Source organism: Leptodactylus fuscus, chromosome 3 (assembly GCF_031893055.1).
Source record: "Leptodactylus fuscus isolate aLepFus1 chromosome 3, aLepFus1.hap2, whole genome shotgun sequence".
Lineage (NCBI taxonomy): Eukaryota > Metazoa > Chordata > Amphibia > Anura > Leptodactylidae > Leptodactylus > Leptodactylus fuscus.
In genome coordinates this window covers 198,569,276-198,589,385 of record NC_134267.1, presented here as the reverse complement: position 1 = coordinate 198,589,385, position 20,110 = coordinate 198,569,276, and the positions used below count along the sequence as shown (strand labels likewise).

Here is a 20,110-nt window from a genome sequence, read left to right as displayed (position 1 = left end):
TTTTATGACCCCACATACAGGGCACAAGCAATAGGACATGTTCAGCTATATGATGATGACCAATCCTGAGAATGAGGGGACACGGCATACATAATTTTAATGATGATCTGAAATGTTTTTTTCAATAACCCTACAGGGTATTCATATTGCTTTTGCTTGACTCCATTGGCTCCTCAGGTTATCCAACGCTGCGGATCGAGAAGAATGACCTGAAAAGTGTCACCTTACAAGAGGCGAAGGCCAAGGTGAAGGACATCGCCATCTCCAGAGAGAGAGTGACACTGAAGGATGTCCTGCAGGAAGGTATGAGCGGAGTCTTATGGCTTGCTTTCTTCAGGGCTTCTTTTAGGTCAGATAATAGATTGCCTGACCTTCCCTTGGATGGGTTTAGAGAAATATTGGACAGTTTTATGACTATTGGACAGTTTTATTATAGGCATTCAGCTGGAAGCCTTCAGCTCGCACCAAGTACAATGACTGACTGCATGGTATAAAAAATAAATAAATAAAAATTGAGCGGAAGCTGCAGAATCTCATTACATGAACGGCAACTGATCTGAGCTCTCAACACCAGTCATGTGACTTGGGCAGCACTGCCGTTCTTGCGTCACATTTACTAGTCACATGGTCAGGACCCATCTTATGTCTGAAGGATGTCTGCGGTGATGTGTGGGAAATGAGCATGTCAGGTCTAGCACACAGTAGCCAAATCCACTCAGGCATGCAGGAATGAAGAGCGCTTGCCCTGTAATACAGGACTGGAGGTCAAAGTGCCATAACAGTGCAATGCATACTGGGAGTTGTAGTTTCAGCATGATGCTCCATGTAAATAAACAGCAGTGATGCAATGTGTTATCAGTGAGGGGAGAAGGGAATAAACTGCTGCCAGACTTCTCTGTCAGTGGCTTGTCTTCTGGAAGGACGAAGGTTTAAGCTTTTGGAATTCCAGGATCCCTGTTCCTTGCTTCCTCTTAAACATCTGCCCTTGTGAGAAACATCTTAAGCATTGTCAGCTGGCTCAGACATCTTGCAGCTAATGTTTTTAGAGTGGCCATCCCACCTATCGTACATCTTCAGAGGACCGACTGTTGGGACTCTACAGGTCAGCGGTTTCCCGGTCATTGGGTGCTGTGTTGCTTACTTACCATGCTTTTGGTGGCTGCAATTATGCACGGGTGTCCCAATCAAAACTATGGGAAACCTCTGGAAATAATAGCTGCAACGAAGTCTGGCATGCAAATAATATCAAGAGCTTGTGAGCTAAAGGAAGCAGTTGATCTGTCGAACTCCCAAATAGCCCTTCAGTTTTTAAAGGACCTTTAACCACGTCCTCCAAGTTGCTTCATTGGTTCTGGTATAATTGGAATTTTTTTCTATAGCTCCCCCATTCCTGAGAAATAAGTGCAGTTAGTTTTGGTACCTTTTTATGTTTTGTACTGTCAGGTGGGTGGTGTCGGACAGAGACAGACAGTAGGTTGTGATTATAAGCTCGGACGCTGTCCACCTCGGATTCCAGCTTTGAACCATACCTCTTGCCTGACACAGCCCATCTGACATTACACAAATAGCTAATCGGGTGCCAAAACTTACTGTATTGATTGCTCAGGAACGGTGGGGATCAGAGCAATTCCAGCTGTGCTGAAATGTGTAGAGCCACGCCTATTACCGGATCCTAAGGAGTGGAGATGGTTGAAACGTCCTCTTTAAAAGCTGAACAGCCCCTTTAATACATGTGACTGATGCTATAATTTACCAGTGGTCAAAAGATCATTTCTTCTTGTTTCATTGTGATCTTTTCACCTACGGCCGCCTTCACATTTCTCTGCCGCGCACATCATTCTGGAAGTTTATTAACATGGCTACTGAGCAACCTTTAGGATCAAACTCTCCATTGTTTTTGCTTATAACTCAGCTTATTACCATTTCCCCTTTCCATGTTTATGATCCTCAGAGGGAGCGAGTCAGATAGAAAAACAATTTCAGTTAATTAATGGCCGCCACGGGTCCTGCTCCATGTGCAGCGTCTGACAGATTCAGACAACACATGGAGATCTGATAAGATCGCTTCCTTGGTATAATTAGTCATATGAGGGAACGGTTTTATTTGGCAGCCAAGGACTGTGTTCTCATCATCATTAAGACATACAGGCTCCTCTGATACTGCCATTGTGTTATATTAATACCAGAATGTGCTTATTGGGGTCCCTACAGAGCATAAGGATGAAAGGAATAAGGTTCCTTGGTCCTAGTTAATGATCCTGGCAGGTGGCACATTTCCATGATACGCTGTCCCTTACCGATCAGGGTGGGCCATCAGTTTTAAAGCCCCTTTTAGAGAGTCTAGAGCCTAGAGAGGAGTCCTTCCGACCCGCAAGCCCGTCTTTCGCACTGAAATGTCATTGAAACAATAACTGATACCCAACGAACCAATTCTAGTCAGAGGTGTAGGTAGAAGCTCCTGGAGCCTACTGCAGGATCTCTAATGGGGCTCCTACCTATCTAGTGCTATTTAACTGATATATTTTATATGCCACAGGGACTGCTGGGGCCCCCTCTGAGTCTAGGGTCAGGTATCGACTGCTACTGCCGCCCCCCGAGTAGCGATGTCCCTGCTACCTGTCGTTCTATGATATTGACCTTCTTCTGGTCTTGCGATGGATGAAATGGTGCAGATATGGACATACCTTAACCCTTCTTCTTGGCTGGACATGTCCACATCTGTGTGTCCTGAGATGAGGGGCTTTTCATACAATGATTTTGTGATATTCTGCCATTAGATGTCTATCCTATCGTTGTCTGTGTGTGGCCACCTAGTGGTTGTATTGTGAATAGCAGTGTTTTGATACCTCATCACAGTATAGTATCCTATTCAGCCTGAATACGAACATGTCAAACGTGGAGCAGGGCAAACGTCCTGCAGACTTTACTTTGTGGGACAACCCCTCGAGCTCTCTAGTAACTGGAGTCGTCACCTCGTCCTCATTCCCCCTCATTCCCCCTCATTTGAGTTTTTATACAGATGTCCAGATCTATAGCAAATCTGTCCATTACCGAAATATCTAATGTGTTTTGTGGCCAGGAAACTGTAATAATGGTTCTATGGTCACTATAGTGGTCTTCTGTGGCTGCTGTCTGTCTCACTACTATCTTGGAGAGCTTGGCTCTAGCCTTCTTATCCTCCTATTGTCCCTTGTGATTTTGTCCTAAGCCCTTCCCGTCCCCTTGTATTCTTGTGTACATATCTTACCCCTGTGTGAGTCTTACCTATTTACAGAATTGTACCAGGTTTGTGGTCTTTTCTGCTATCTGTTTATTTTTGTCGTCAACCTCCTCAATTTCTATTACAAACCCCCTGATGTGACTCTAGCAGCGGTGTTGCGTTCTTGCACGTTGACGTCTGTCCTGCACGGCGTGCACACTATCCACGTAATAATGCAGTTTACTTTAACATCCATCGTTTATCAAGTTCGACGTCTGTAAGCAAGGCCGAGTCTCAGCTTGTTCTCAGGTAGCCTGCTTACGCATGAAGCGAAATGAAATGAATGTCATCCTAATGTTCTTCAGGTATTTTTATGTTACTGACTTTTCACCACAGCATTTCTGGCAAGGTTTAGGGGAAATTTAGCTTTAAGGCAATATGAGTTTGTGGTTATTTTATATGTGCAACTTTTATGGCCAGATGTTTAGTCACGATGTTTTCTTTCTGCTGTTTTTCTATCTGTTGTGATGGGGATTGTTATCATGGCATGCTTGTTTTAGTCAATTCCTACGAGACATTCTGAGGCATTTTTTCCTTAGAATTTTGCTTTGTGTCATTTCTTGGTTTCTCCTGGAAAGGCTTGACTATTATGACGTTTTGGTTGTACTTTTCTCATGCCAATGAGGTGTGTCCCTACAGTCTAATACTATCCAACCCGTGCTGATAGTCTTGGATACACCATATCTACAAAGCGAGAAGTAAATAATACTACTTAAAGGGGTATTCCCATCACGCTTGTTCACCAACCTTCAGGCTCTGTGCTCTCTTCAGTTCCTGGTTTTCTCGGCACATTGGTGGGCGGGGTTTCACTTGCTCTGCTATCCTCTATGTTTGCAGTTAGTAATGAGGGATTGCTTGTAAATGCATTACCACAGTATGAGGCTGGTGTAGCAGAGCTGGATTTGAGTCAGCTTGCATTACATACAGAGGTAACGGACTCCTTATCTCAGCCCTTATCAGCCAAATTCAATTAAAGCGGCTGATAAGTGGAAAAGCTGAAGATAGACAGCACAGTAATCCCGGAGCTCTCACCTCCCCCTCCCCTATATGAGGAGCTCCGTTGCTTGTCAGCCCTTCCCTCCCCGCCCTGAGAGCAGGGAGCTACATCACTTGGGAACTGAGCAGATAAGCTCAGTGGCCATAGAAACATAGTGTCAACAATGACGTGAATAAATTAAGATAGCGGCCAAACAAAGTAGTTTTGATAAAGCAATGTATTTAGGAAAAATCTTAAATCCACATAAACTAGCAGTATAGATAGGGTCCTTGTGATGGGACAACCCCTTTAACAACAAGAATTGGACAACTCATGGAGGCATCTGCGGAAGTTGTAACAAAAAAATAAAAGTTATGAGCTGGTGTCCACCACTGCTGACTGCCTATGACTTCTGAGTCTATTCACTGGCCATTGATTCAATCACCTGTGTCACCCGGCCTTGTCCTGCAGACACTGAAGCCACAGGTTGAACTCAGTGGTCACTAGCAATACAGGACTTCTGGTGGACACTGGAATGCTGGGGACAGGCGAATATGATGTTTGTTTGTTTACACTTCACTGGCTCCCTTTGAGTTGTCCAATTCCTGGACAACCCCTTTAAATTACAGCGGTATTCCGTTCGAAGAAGGTTTGGGGACTGTTTTATATACCTCTAGAAACCTGACAGTGTGCTGAATTCCCATTATGTACCCCGGGACAAGAAAAATTGATGCCGTTATAACAGTAACAGTCTCAGCCCACTGTCAGAAGGGCGTTCCTTACTGCCCACCATGATGCTAAGCTGCGAAGAACGCCCTTCTGACAGTGAAGAGATATCGCTATATAAAACTGCATGTGCCTGAGGACAAGTCCTCTTTAATTCTGACTATTTCTAGGTTTAGGTAATGAAACCTTTTCAGTGTACGTTTATGCTAACTATTTTTTTTTTGTTGTTCAGGGACATTTGGTCGAATATTCCACGGCATTTTGGTGGATGACAAGGATCCAAGCAAAGAAAAGCCCATGTTTGTAAAAACTGTGAAAGGTGAGTTGTTGGTTATCATACACTGTAAGATTTTCCAGCATACTGAAGGATTACCCGTATAGTCCCGTGTGCTCTCAGTATCCATTTACATTTCTAGAGGTATTACCATATTTATATCTATAATGGTTTCTATTATTTATACTCTGCAACACATGTATTATTCATAGGGCTGACAGTCAAGAAGAGAAGAGAATTACATTAAGATTTAGTGTACTTGGTAAAGTCAGTAAAAGAAGGAATTATACCAGAAGGGTTATGCCATGAAAAATATTTATCTTCTATTCACAGGATACATGATAAATATCTGATTGGTGGGGGCTGACCACAGAGACACCGATCGATCCTCAGAACGAGGGGGCCTTTCCCATCCTGCGCATTCAGCCTGATCATAGACTGAAATGTACGGGAGCACTTAGATTCAGCCAGTGGGAGTTCCAGAGATGGCCCTCGGCTGTCCACAGCTCTCCCATTGAAGTGAATAGGAGTGACCACCAGTCACACCTACATTCAGCCCGGCCTGTGGACAGGCTGAATGTGCAGCAGGGGAAAGCATCTTGCTTTGTGGCATAAGCTCCTATAATAAACTAAGGCTAGAAAGCAAGTCTTTGATAACTGCATGGGCACATCACCAGATATCCAGCAGCAGTCCTGGTCTAGGACCATTGATATAGCATATATCCACATATTTGTTATTGCTAGAATATATCTAAATAATACAAGCCAACAACCTGCTTAGTCTTCTACCGTCCTGTGTCTGCCGCTTTTATGCCGACATGCGTCATCATGGCTGCAGATTACAAAACAACTTGTGCTGTCTGATACAGCGGTCATGTTACGCCACTCCCCCCATACCCCCGTTCTCTAAAATGTACAGACAAAGTTGGGAAATAATAGAAGTTAGTAGTAGGGGAGGAGTTTCCATTCATGGCATGGCTGCCTAATGACAGTTCTCACAATAGCTCTGTACTTGGTGTGCAAACATACTACTTATGTCACTACAGGTATTACTTACTAATGCTGCATTGCATAGTTGGGTTTTAAGTCTGTGCAGAAAATTTAGGTCTACTATCCTTTTATTTCATTAAACCTTCTATGTATCTGCCTTGAGCACATTTTGTGAAAATGAAAATAGTACATAAAGCAGCAACTTTAACCAAGAACCAGAATTGCATTATTATTTTTTTATTTTTATTTTTTTTAATACCGAAATGCATGCATTTTTTTGTTAAATAATATTTTTGTAATTCTGCTTTATTAAAAGTCTAGCCATTTTCTGCAGCTTACATGTATGCACATACATTGCAAGCTGCTCTTGTACAGGATGGAATCTATCAGAGCGCTTAATCTGTAGCCCTTCTCTCTGCCCTCCTGAACACAGATCTTAGGCTCCGTTCCCAAGGAGTAACGCACCACATATTCAGACACGTATACACGTGTCAGAGTGTGAGCGCTCAAAACAGATCCCATTTACTTTGTGTGCCGGCTCACGGACGCTACACATTGAAATCAATGGGTTAAAAATCCTCCCTTCGATTTCAATGTGGCGCCGGCACACATTGGAGTGAATGGGATCTGTTTTGAGCGCTCACACTCTGACAAGTGTATACGTGTCTGAATGCGCGGCGCGTTACTCCGTGGGAACGGAGCCTTAGCTGACTTTGTTTCAGCCAAATAAAATAAACTGACTGACTTGACACAGAATCGGGATAATCGTACACATCAGGGAGAGTGTGTTCCTACATAGGCAGTATGGAGACTTACAAGTTATTCCTGCTCCGCTAGGGATTCTGGGTAAAAAATATGCAAATCTATTCTCCAGGATGTAATTAGGAGCACAGTGCACTCTGTACGCTGCCCTCTAGAGGGCAGCATCCTTATCATGCATGACTCAGTTAAAAAGTCTAATTAATCATGATGCATATTTAATTGCCAAATTAGTATTTCTATTCCAAAAGGAACAGATTCCCAGCTATGGACAGCGCTGTTTCGGCCTATTGGGCCTCCTCAGCATAGCGTAGGGATACTGATTTGGCAGAGTGAGAGACTATAGACCAGGGTCAGGGGATAATGATCCTGAATGGCACTTAGCAGCCTGCAATGTTTGAGAATTCATGCAGGATGCAAAAGACAAACAGAGCAAAATGTTTTAATAGAACTCATTTCGGAAAAATATTTTTGTTAAAAAGTGTGTGCGTTTCAGTGTAAATAATGTGGCACGTGTGTCCGTAGCAGTTCCGATATCTTCAGGATTTGACTACACCTGGTTAGTTTGTAGTCTGTGACCATAGAGACACACAGATCTGGGTAAGAGCTGCATACACTAAATGGTACGTGCTTTCTAATGAAGACTATTTGCTAAATTAACTATTTTCTATCCATTGTAGCAATAAACAGTATTGTATTTCTATGTAATGTATCCTTTGTTATGCAGGCAGCCATGATCTGACCAGCCCTGGTGTCACACAGAGAGGTTTTGATCACAAGGCTGTCGTGTCGTCTTTTGTCGTTCAGGTCTCTGCAGACATTCTAGTTAGAAGTTCAGCCAAAATGTTAGAAAAACTTTGTACAACTCTTGTCTTAAAAAGCCTGCTGAGTGCACGGGCTAATCCAACCTCTGTAAACATATAATTTACTTGAAAACAAGCCCGAGGCATCATTTTGTCCTGACATATATTTACTTTTCTTGGTTTCTTCACTTTGAATGAATAACTAAGAAGAAGAATACTCTACGCTTGTTTTGGCAGTGGGGACGGAGCCAATGTTTTCATTGCAGGAACTATGAAGAGCTGAAGGTCTCGGGCCTGGGATGTGTCAGTGTGGGAGCGTGACATGGATTTGCTTGGCATAGACCACTACAGAGCTGACAGAGACTTAAATGTCAGGAGCTATTTCTGTGGAGTTCACTTTTCTCAGATCAGGCTTTTAACCTGTACTCTCCTTTATCCAGCCATAAAATTGTCAGACTCGTAGCCTGTTACCGCTCTAACCACATTTCCCGCTTCATTTCTAAGGCGGTGTGCAGGAGCTTCCATCATATTTGACGGGAACAATAGCGCAGCTACCAGCAAAAAGAAAACTCCATACGGGACTCAGTTCACAGTGCAGAGCAGATATGAACAAAGCCGTTAGAGTGCGCACGTACTGTAATGCAAGGGGCTTGAGCACAATTTTGGTTTATGTAATGCAGCTTACTTGACAGTCCTTGGTATATATTCTTATACGCTATCAAATCCGGCAGAAACTTCTAGGCCATTCCCTAATTTCTTAATAGTTTCAGTCTGACTCTTGGCACTCCTTGGAGAACTGAAAACAAGCAAAGGGACGCAGCTCTCAGCACTTGGAACACGGACACCCACCAATCAAAATTTCTGTGATTGCACAATCTAGAAATAGGATTGGAGGGGCCCTGGCACCACCAAAACCATTTTAAAACCACTTATATGCTATAGGACCTGTTTGACACAAGAAAGGTATCTTCACTATGTCACGAAGTGCAATCTCACTGCTGACAAAATAAACTTTTACTCTCTATGTGAATGAGCTGTTAGGCACGCTCAGAAGGGAGCTACACGGTCACCGTCCATAGGGCATGTCAGTCTTGCTATTTTGGGGGCAGCACTTTTTGGGGGTTACAAAAGAAAATGCTCCAGAGGGTGTGGCCCCTGCCCCAAGTACACTGAAATATGGAAAAGCTGGATTTCTCTGCATCAAAGTTTCATGACACTGAAAAGGTATGTTCACTATGTCACTCACCAGCCCTAGGACCGCATATAAGTGGTGTCGAAGTTATTTAGGTGATGGCAGACGCCCTTTCAAAGGCTGCACAGAGCAGGTGATTTGCAGTTCTAGTGCAATACAATGTGTTGGATGCGAATCCAGCACTCCGACAGTCACATAGTGGAAATGTATGCACACAACTGATCTATTCAGAAGTGGGACTCCATGAACCCCTGGTTTTCATGGTAGTTGGAGTTTCAGGGGTTGAATTCCCAGTGATCGGACACTGAATTCTTATTTATTCAGTAAATAGGGGATAAGTGATGTTAGCTGGAAAACCCATTTAATGTTGGGGCGCTGTAGGTGTTGTAGGAGACCTATGGCAGTTCTTGTAACCACTCAATTTCTCCTGAGCCTTTCAGGATAACCCAGCTGAACTTTCCTGACACAATTTCAGCAACGAGCCCTTTGTACTTGGCACCAGCCTTAGAATTGTGAGGGAATTTACTTTGGGGCATTATTTGGTTTTTCAGAGTAGACTCCCCTTGAAGTTTCTGGTATATGAAAGCACAATAATTGTATACCTGTCTGTAGTATATATGTTACTTCTATATGTTTGATTTTGGACCTGGTTCACAAACACACCACTCCATATATCACTGGGCTCATTCAGTTATCTCCTAGCATGAATTGCTGATATAATCTTCAGGTTATCTCTAGTCTGTTCCTTGCACATCTTACTTAAATCATTCCTTATTGGACAACGCCAGGAGATAATATGTTTGTGTCATGCAGAAGCCTGGCAGGTAATAAAGAGGATTTTCGTAATATACAGACAGCGCTGCGAGGCAGGATTTCTATAGATTATCCCCTGTTATGCAGGTACTGTACTCGAGTGAGTCTTCTCTAATCTTACTATTAAGGGTGAACTTCCAGCTGTCAGTATTGGTGGCGTCTATAAGATGTTGAACTTCACGCTTGTTGTTTCGGTTTCTGGTGGCTTTTTATAGTCCTTTCCTAATGTGTAACCTAGATGTAACCGCTTGTCTTTCGGGATATGACTCTGAAATTTTATTGAAGACTTAGATGCTGTCCTATACGTCAAGTTATTTGTATATCCTTTGTGTGGATTCCCTGCCAGGACTATGGAAGGCCCCATGTGCACAACCATAATTTGTTTTCCTGTATTCGCTTTTCAGACCCCAAAAACGCATTGAGTTTTTACAGATCAGGAGACAATCAGAAGACTATGGAGCAGGTCCTTTTCCAGTCTGTGTTTGCAGCACAGGCTCACAAATAGGAGGGTATGGGATCTGTAATTGCGGGTGATATTCTGAGGCAATGCAGACAGTAAAATCCACCACAGTCATGTACCTATTTCCTAAGACAGTGTGTAACTTGCTCAACATACAAGGCAAATTGGTGCCCCGTGTTCTGCTGTAGTATACGAGGGGAGACCCAAAAGTTTCCAGAATGAGGCTGCTGCGCGCGCAGTTTTCGTAGTACGCGATTCTGCAGCTAGTTATTTGTTTAACACGCCTTCTCGGTCAGTGTGCCAAGCGGCGTTGATGCGTAAGGTTTCGTCTACCCGCAGTGAATTTTCTTGCAAGAGCTGTTTTGTCCAGCCGTCGCTTGTCAAGTGAAGACAATGGTTATTTGTTTTTTTTCGATGCAAAAGGGATTCTGCACTTGGAATTCATTCCAACAGGTCAGACCGTCAACCAGGTTTTCTACTTGGGGGTTCTCAAGAGATTGTGTAACAGTGTGCGGCGAAAAAGGACCGAAATGTGACAGTCTGGTGATTGGTTTTTCCACCACGACAATGCCCCAGCCCACACCGCCATCTCTGTGACCACTTTCATGTCAAGAAACGACATGGCTGTCTTGCCCCACCCACCGTATTCACCCAATATGGCTACCAGTGACTGTTTTTTTATTTTTATTCCCACAATTGAAGAGGAACCTCAAGGGGAAGCGTTTCGCGGACGTGGAGGAGGTGAAGAGGAAAACGACGGAGGCGCTTGCACATATCAAAGTAGATGAGTTTAAATTTTTTTTCGAACAATGACAGACGAGATTTGACAAGTGTATTGCCGCTAAAGGAGAGGACTTTGAAGGCGATTGAAGGAATTTTGTACAAACAAATAAATACGCTTCAAAAACAACTTTTCTGGAAACTTTTGGGTCCCCCCTCGTAGGTATGATAAAAGTAGGACATGTGTGTCAGAGGACTTGACATCTGTACTTTAGTGAATTAGCAATTCTGGAGCATTTTCATTATTATTATAAGTTGTTTGTTGTCCCATTCCTCTATCGTTCCTCCTAGACACTTATGAATAAATTGACAACTGGGTGTTACTGTTCTCCTTGTCTAAGGGGTGTGTCCCTACGCCAGCTGGCACGGTCAACATTGATTGGACAGTGTCATATTCTGTAGGGACGCACCCTCGGCCGGTACCGCTCACTTGTCAGTTTCTAAGAGGAATAATGGAGGAACAGAACAGTGCAGAGTTCTAAGAAAAGATTGGAATTGTTATATATTATATAAGGATTATCTTATATCCAATTACATACTGAATCATATGATGTATCCTCTGTAAGATATCCTTTAGCGAGCGTTAAGAATAAGAGCGTCCCATCCCTTTACAGTTACAGGTCGAACAACTGCAGCTTGTCCTATAAGAACCCTTTCTCTCCGGCGCCCCCTACAGCTCAGACTTGGACCTCGCACATAAAAACATTTTTGTCCTTTTGACTTCTTGGTGTTCCAGTTTTCAGCCTCATGTCTTATTATTGTGTGCCCCTTTGAAGATTGTCTTTCCGTTCCTTTGTTGCCCACTGGAGCCCTGTGTTACAGATTAGCAGATAGGTACATTGGTATTTTTGGGGTTTTTTTTGTTATATATAAGGACCCTTTGTCTAATCATGAGAACTTCATTGCATGATCTTTTTTTTTCATATCAGTCCCTGTTTAATTCTCATACTCAGAAAACGTTGCTTTTTTAAAAAAAAAAGTTGAAGAGAAATGTGAATTTATAGCGCATTGTGCCGTTTCAGAATGGCAGCTCTGCTTGTGCGGAGAAAAAGAAGGAAATAATATTGATAAGAACATACAATACGGATGCTGGAACTGTACACTCTGATAAGATTTGTGTTTCCTCATGCAATCTCGCAGAATGTCAGTCCGCCGCTGCAGAATCCAACAAAAATAAATCTCGCCATTTCACTCCTCCTGCAAGGAAACAATGGGAAGGCAAAGTGTTGGAGGTGACAGATTTTTGCTTATCAATAATGTTTCAGTGGAAGGAAGGCAGCAGACTGAAGTATGGGGAGTGGGAACCAGGATAAATAAAGCGCTTCCCGCTTTCCCCTCTGCTGCTTTGTATTAGCATTTGCAGCCGTTAGACAGAGCGTGCCCTAAGAGAATAACATTTGTAGTATGCTTACCTAGAAAATCATCCTCTCCTGTCTTCATTCATTCTTGGTCCTGCATGACATTGTAACAGACATATCATGCTTTGTACGCCACTCTTGATGCCCCCTGTACCAGCAGATGGCACTCTTAATTCATGAGGAGGTTGCACTTCATCATGATTTAGGTGCATCTTCCTGGCGTCCTTGAGCCTAGGCACAAATGCACATCAACTCCTTGCGTGGCATAGATGTTACTGTCCATTTACGTGGCACAAGTGGTTGCTATCTTGCACTTACTTTTGGAAGAAAGAACTCCATATGTCTGTTTTAGTTGCAAGTGGCACTAAAGCTCACAAATTGAAGATTTGCAACATTTTTACCCCCTTGAAAGCAGTGTTGTAACGTAATGATTCCCTTTCCCACTCTCCCCCCCTGTCTGAATAAAGTCCTTCTTGCCATTCATTAAACTTCCCCATAGGTGGATCTTTTACAGTGGACAACTACATTTTTTATTACCATTTTTAGGTCTGATATTTTGTGCTGGTTCGTGATGAGCGAGTAGTATTTGATCGAATACCTCGCCGGCATAGGAATGCTTGTAATCGGCCGAACACCAAGGGGGTTAATCGCATTGAATATTCGAAGCCTTTAACCCCTTGGTGTTCGGCCGATTACACGCATTCCTATGCCGGCGAGATATTTGATCCGAATACTACTCTCTCATCACTAGTGCTGATGCATCTTTTAGAGGGGTCATGTGGGGAGATACAAAGTTGTCATAGTGTCTTCATTGCACTAGATAAGCAGCCTTACTCATATAGATGAAGCTCCCCCCCCCCCCCATATGTCCCAATTATTACTTTGCACAGTGCAGGAAAGGTCTGTGCACTCAGTCCATTCTGCTGCTGCTAAAGCTTTATTTTACGTCAGACTCTGCTCTATTCCTGTTGTTTGTACATGGAGTAAAGCAGGGTTGGCCGTGTGACAGTCGTGTCGCCAACAGAGGAGGCTTAGCAGAGCGTCTTCTGGCACCCCATAAATCTATCAGGGTTCTGGCTACTCTGTATGAGTAAGCCCGCTTATCTAGTGCAGTGAATGCACTCCCACAACTCCTTTTTAATATATGTTTTTTAGCTTCTCTCTTGCACAACTCCAGGTCTCGTGCATATGGTTCTACCAGCCTATGTCCAATCCTAGTATGTCTGTCGTTTCTACTATATGAGAACTGGACTAGGGCTGCATATTCTGGCAGCACAGTTATCTCGCTTTACTACATTACAGCTAATAATGGGCTCCCAATGGCATTTGGTCACCTTTAGAGGAATCTGGTCGTGTTGAAACTGTAGGCAGCATGTTATTGGGAGGGGGCAGCTGAGCAGATTGATGAATTGCTTTGCAGGAGAAACTCCTCTGCTCATTCTGGCCTTAGGAGTCCAGTAGTTGGTCGTATTAGACTTTGACATCCTTACTTGTAGAAGCATGTATATGGAGCTAATGCCAGTCACTGAGGAGGTCTGCCCACTGGACTCCTGTCATAGTCCTGGAGGACCCCTTAAATGAAGTCTGTTGGGTGACAGATGTAGCACTGAGCATGGTTTCCTTATATTATCCAGATGTGAACATGGCCAAGAGCCTGTAGAGTACTCTGATTGTGATCGTGAGGGTCTTGGGAGTGGTCTTCTGTAAAATAAAAAAGAACAAGTTTAACCACTTTCATGTAGGTAATGAGAACATAAAATAATCCCTGCGCAGGAACCATTTTTCATTCCTTCACCAAACAGCATTAAATAAACCTGGATTATGGGTACAAATTCTGTCACGTCCCCGTGTTATGCTCTCTTTAGACTTGCTTAAGTGACTCCAAATTTTGCTTGCACAGTCTTGTACAATCCTTTCAAGATTAGATCAAAGTGAAACGTCTGTCCTCCAAATAGTTGTATTTTTAAAGGGATCCTATTTTTCAAACACATTTTTTTTCCTGAGTAACACATTGGAATAGCCTTAAGGAAGGCTATTCTTCTCCTACCTTTCGTTGTCTTCTCTGCACTGCCGTTCCATAGGAATCTGTCTGTATGCAAATTAGTTCTTTCGCTGCACTGGGGGCGTCCCCAATGCTGCAAGAGAACTCTCTCCAGCACTGCCTCCATCTTCAGCAACGTCCTCTTCATCCTCTTCTTCCGGTGCAGGTTTCAGACTTCTAGACCATGGGCAGAGCAGACTGTGCATGCCCACAGGCCACGAGAAAATGGCCACTTACAATACTATGTATTGAAAGGAAATGTAATGAAAGGAGGAGAATCTCTTCTTTCATATGACACCAGATCCACAGTTCTGCTTTATAATGCCTAAGTGATTGACGTGACCCTCCTCCAGCCTCATCAGTATTATACATGTATTCCCTGTAAGCGGTCAGAAGCAGTGAGGATTTTGGCTGCCAGTAACAGAGGAAAGAATACTTAGGGGGCTGAAACTGGATTTCAACACAAGATTTCATGAAAGAGAACCAAAATTTTACGTATATAAGAAAATTTTAAAGCTGTGTGAAAATGTAAGTTTGAAACAGATGAGTGAATTTAATGTGTTTTTGTGTGCCCTACCTTATCTTACCTTATCTCATGTAATTCTTTTCTTTAGATCAAGCATCTGAAGCTCAGATTACAATGATGCTGACAGAGAGCTGCAAGTTGAGGGGTTTGCACCACAGGTAAGTTCCTGTATTCTGAGTTTCTTCTATTTTAATCAGTATTACTTATAGCTTCGACTTGGACCTCTCCACTACGTTTCTCCCTTATAGCTAATTTGTAGTTCATTCCCTGTTGATAGGGAAGGTCCTGTCCATAGATACCATCCAAAAGCAGTACATTTTCACAGTCAGTGGAGGAGGGGATTCTGTCCTCTCTTCGTTTAGAGAATGGAGATGGGAGAGGCTGATTCTCCTTACAACCCATCTGCATCTGCAAACCAGTTGGCAATGGGGCACTTCATTGCATCTGTTTGTGCTATACCTTTGGAATGTCAATGTATAATATTGTATACAGCCACACACATGTAGTCTATCACAGTGATTTTCAACCAGTGTGCCGCGGCACACTAGTGTGCCGTGACACATGGTCGGGTGTGCCGCGGGGAAAGTTCCCCAGACGCATGCCAAGATTGGCACGGGAGACCTATTTTGCTGGCACAGCAGCCAGTCCCCGTGTAAATGTAGACGGAGCGTCCCTTCACTGCTCTGCTAGCTAGAGCTGAGGTGTAGGACACGCCCCCTTCTCTCCCTGCCACCAATCAGAGGTGAGCCTCTCACTGCACAGGATAAGGGCTCCTTGGACCTGCTGCTACATGTGAGGAGGAGCTCCTGCCGTCTGCAGCCCTGAATAGGAGAGGAGGAGAGGAAGCTGAACAAAGTGAAAGTAAAAGAAAACACCAGGTTAGTAACTATTCTCATTAATGTCAGGCATTTGGGGTTATTACTTTAGTTTTAGTAACTCCATGTGCCTCACATTAATAGCAATTAACCCCATCATGTCCCTCATATTAACTCCTGTGTGGCTCACATAAGAGTTAATAACATGTGTGACATATGGGGGTACTATATAATGAAGATATTTACTTAATTATCACCTCCATATGTCTCACATATCAGTATCCCTTATGTAAAGCACACAGGGGGTTAATGTGAGGGACAGGATGGGGTTCACTGCTATTAATATGAGGCACATTGAGTTGTAACCTGTAATATACATGACCAGACTTTTTATACACAACTGTGGATAAGAGTACAGACCTATACATTTCTAAGGACCCATATATACAGCCATTCTTTTTGTGGCTGTGTATCTGGGCCAAATTGAAGAGCTGAAAATTATGGAGCAGGTCCTATATCTGTCCTATACCTACCCTATATCTGTCCTATACATACCCTATATCTGTCTGCATTTGTGGCCCTGTCAATTAATTTTTAATGTTTATATCAGTGAAAACCACATGCGTGCCACTTGTATGCAGAAGGCGTAAGGCTGAGGCCCCACGTTGCATAAACGCAGCGTTTTTGTTGCAGATTTTGCGGCAGTTTATTTCAACCAAAGAATCAACCATTTAGAATCTATATTATTAACTATATGTATAATATGTACTGTTTTAGTGTCATTTTGTGCCATTTTGGTTGGTGGTGTGCCCCGGGATTTTTTAAGTGTAAAAAGTGTGCCGCGGCTCAAAAAAGGTTGAAAATCACTGGTCTATCACAGCTTAAAGGGCTTTCCTCATCTCAGGATTTCAGCCGCCCTCCTGTCTCCTCTCCACTCATGCATGGTTCTCCTTGTTGTATACAGCACAGTTAGCTCTGTGGATTTACATACACCGGTGACAAACAAATGTAACCCTTACCAGAGCTCAAAACTGAAGGCTATATGCAGTGAGATTTAGAGAAGAGAATATAGCTTACCTGAAGCCGGCACTGACCCATTATTCTGACCGGTAGCAGGTCAGTAACCTATACAACCAGATTTCTTTGTATCTGGAAAACAGAGCAAGATAGATAAAGCAATGTATTAGGTAAAACAAGTCTTAATATGATCCTTCAGATGAGAATTTCCCTTTTAGTTTTTGGGAGTTTGGGGGGATTTTTTTTTGCAAATTTCTTAAGTTTTCTAAGGCTGGTGAGACTGTACGGTATAAATATATACCCATTCGCTCATAATATGATGTATCTCTGAACTGTAGCATTCTCTGGGGTGGCTGCCCTGTGTGTGCGGTCACTTTACTCCCAGCCTTATGGCGGTGGCTGTGGTGGTTGTTGAGCCACATCTACCACATTAGATTGGAGGTATTCAGGGAAATCTCTATACAACCTTCTGACCTGTAACGTATTGTGTAAGCAGTTCTTTGGTTTTGGATAGTCGGTAAACTAGCGATCATGTGTGTCTGGTGTATAGTGGATGATCTTTATTCCTTGAAATTCCCACCCACACAGTCATTGAGTCTGATATGGTTTCAGAGAAATGAGGTTTATTGTAGATCAGCTGTCATGCACACCGGCAAGGTCCTCATGGTTTATGTCAAAACGAAAGCAAAGTGCAGGTTTTGTTGGGAAAAAAACAAAACGGCACATTCTTAGTGTGCCTCAAATATCAGCAGATTCTTCTAAGGAGGTTTGCGCAGATCACAATCACAATATTTTAATGTTTTTCATGTTCTCCATTGACTTCATAGTCGCACTGCTCACCAGAACAGGAGTCTTAAGCCCCTTCGACTTTCTCAGTACGTGACCCTGAATGGGGCGGTGGTCACACATGTAGCATGCTACTCTATACAGTTTGTATGGGGCTGACTGAAACCATTGAGCACATACATGACCACCACTCAACTCAAACTTCCCTTCATTCTGGTTGTGTGGAGAGGGAATGGGGGTTCAGCAGCCTACATAATAGTGATCTGTGGGACCCCAAGAAAGCAGACCTTAGAGCGATCCCACCTTAGATTTATTGGTGGGATCGCTCGTTTTAGAGAGACTGTCCACTGTTAAGCTAGGAATTTCACAGTTTATCTAAAAGTAGTCTACCTAAATGATTTAATCTTGTCATTATCGTTTGTTATATGTGATATAGCCCAGAGCTGTATTCGTAGTTCTGCAAGTAAATCTTGCTGTGATGAATTGGTTTCCAGGACGGTTGTTCACTACACCACTCCGCTATCTGTGGTGCTGCCATTAAAAGGATTGCATTCTGCCTGACCACCACTACTTTTTAAGAAAAGGGGGCAGCGCCCCTGTACTTCTAATTGGTGGGGTTGTGACCTCTGAGACCCTCCACCGATCTGCAGTTTATCAGCCTTCCTGTGGATAGGGAAAAAGTTGCTTGGATAGGAAAATCCCTTAAACTGTTTAAGACCCGTTCGTGTAGATAATAGCTGACATGTAGAGGTCCATATGTTTGCTTCCATTCAGGGGGTTTGGGGGTCTTGACGCAGGCAGATTTTTAGTGTTCACAAACAGTAACACACAAGCATAATCTCCTCTTTGTGTCAGGGAAGAAACATAAGCTGATACATGTTTGGATCTGCTCAGAGCATAGACTTCTGGAATTGAGGGAGGATTAAGAACTGAAAATATGAAGAGCCTGTATAAATAGTGTGCTACCGCCATACGGCCCCACTACGTGTACTGATCAGTCCAGAGCCCATGCCTTCCAAGGACAGATCTGTCAACATTCTGGTTAGTAGGATTTCCTCCATCTGCACTACCCCATGCAGTTTATAATGAACTGCTAACCTACCTGCATTATACAGTAGTGAGATCATGGAAGTCATTAGTTACTTAATCCAGGGAATTATGGTAATCCCTAATGTAAATCATGACGGTGTGATAACCCACCAGAAGTGATGGTCACTCGCTTACAGCACCACAAAGCTAAATTCTGTTCTCGCTTATATAGAAGGCCTCCATCTTGTATCATTGTCTTAATCTTGAAGGGTTGAATGCTCATTCTACTTCTCCATAGACATAAATGTGTTCTCAATAGGGAAAAGGGTGTAAGTGTCCTTCGCTTCAACAGGATAATACACATGTGCCAGGAGCCACCCCAACCCTCCTCTAAAAAAATGTAGGAGCCCTCAGCTAGGCTGAGCTTGCCAGGCTTGTGATCATAAAACTCGGTAGCATAAGGAAATGCTTGTGATTTTAGTTCCCCCGAACATGGCCCTCAAGCCATTTACAAGAACAAAGTGTCTGGCATGTTGAAATCCAACATGGTTTGAGATCTTTTCAGATCTGGTGGTCTGGAGCATAGGGACAACTGGATTTGTCAAAATTGGCAGGTTCAGCCAACGTTTGTCTAATTTTTATGACCACCACTCTGCTGTACTACAGTAAACAGTGACACAAACTATTTTACAGTGTAATCTGGAGTATTAGGGCTAGTTCACACATAGTTATTAGGTCTGGATTTTGATGTGGGAAGTTGCGTCAAAATCCGGTCCAAAATACGCCTGCCGTGGCTAGCCACGGTTATCACACCTTTCCGCTCCGGGCTAGGCCCAAATGAATGGGCCTAGTCCAGAGGGATTGTCTTGACGCGGTTTCCGCTGTGGAATCTGTGTCAGGATAGGGCAGGTTGCTTCTTAACCGCTCGCAGAAAAAGGAAATGACTGGCATCCATTGAATTCAATGGGAGCAGTTTTTTGACGCAGATCCCACATCAAAATCCGTACCAAATAACTACGTGTGAACTAGCCCTTACCTAGTAAACTGATGTGGATGACCAAAATTGTGCCAAATCTTTGGTATGTGTACCTATTTGCATCAGTGTTGCACCATTCCCCTTTGTTGCGGTCTTGCTCATCCCCACCCACCCCTCCATATTAACGAAAGTGATCAGACTGTGAAAGAGACAAGTTGAGTTCTTTGAAAAAAATTTCATAATTCGTGCTAGGAATCTGGCATGTTATATAGGAAATCCATAAAAACTGCCAATTCCAGGACAAAGCGATATTATTCCTTTCATTTTGCAGTACTTACAGTGTACACCACTTCTCCCCAGCTATGGTAATCTTGTAACTATCCCTGGTCTGCCTGCACGTTCACCTATTTCTGAGTAATGGGATAGAGACGTGATCTACAGATCGCTGGTAGTAGTAACACGCGTGTGCATGTCCTGATACAGAGAGCAGGCCTGTGTTTACTCTGCATTATACACTTGGACACTTCCAC

The 20,110-nt window shown here is 43.2% G+C and overlaps 1 protein-coding gene across 2 annotated transcripts in view; it reads left to right on the top strand.

The window, feature by feature from the left end:
* Positions 1-20,110, top strand: part of RYK (receptor like tyrosine kinase) — an 86,775-nt gene that overhangs the window by 47,269 nt on the left and 19,396 nt on the right. For both annotated transcript variants that reach the window (XM_075269050.1, XM_075269049.1), the window contains 3 exons: positions 178-303; positions 5,194-5,280; positions 15,046-15,115. In XM_075269050.1, coding sequence (XP_075125151.1) covers positions 178-303; positions 5,194-5,280; positions 15,046-15,115 — 283 coding nt within the window. The remainder of the gene's footprint in view (positions 1-177; positions 304-5,193; positions 5,281-15,045; positions 15,116-20,110) is intronic.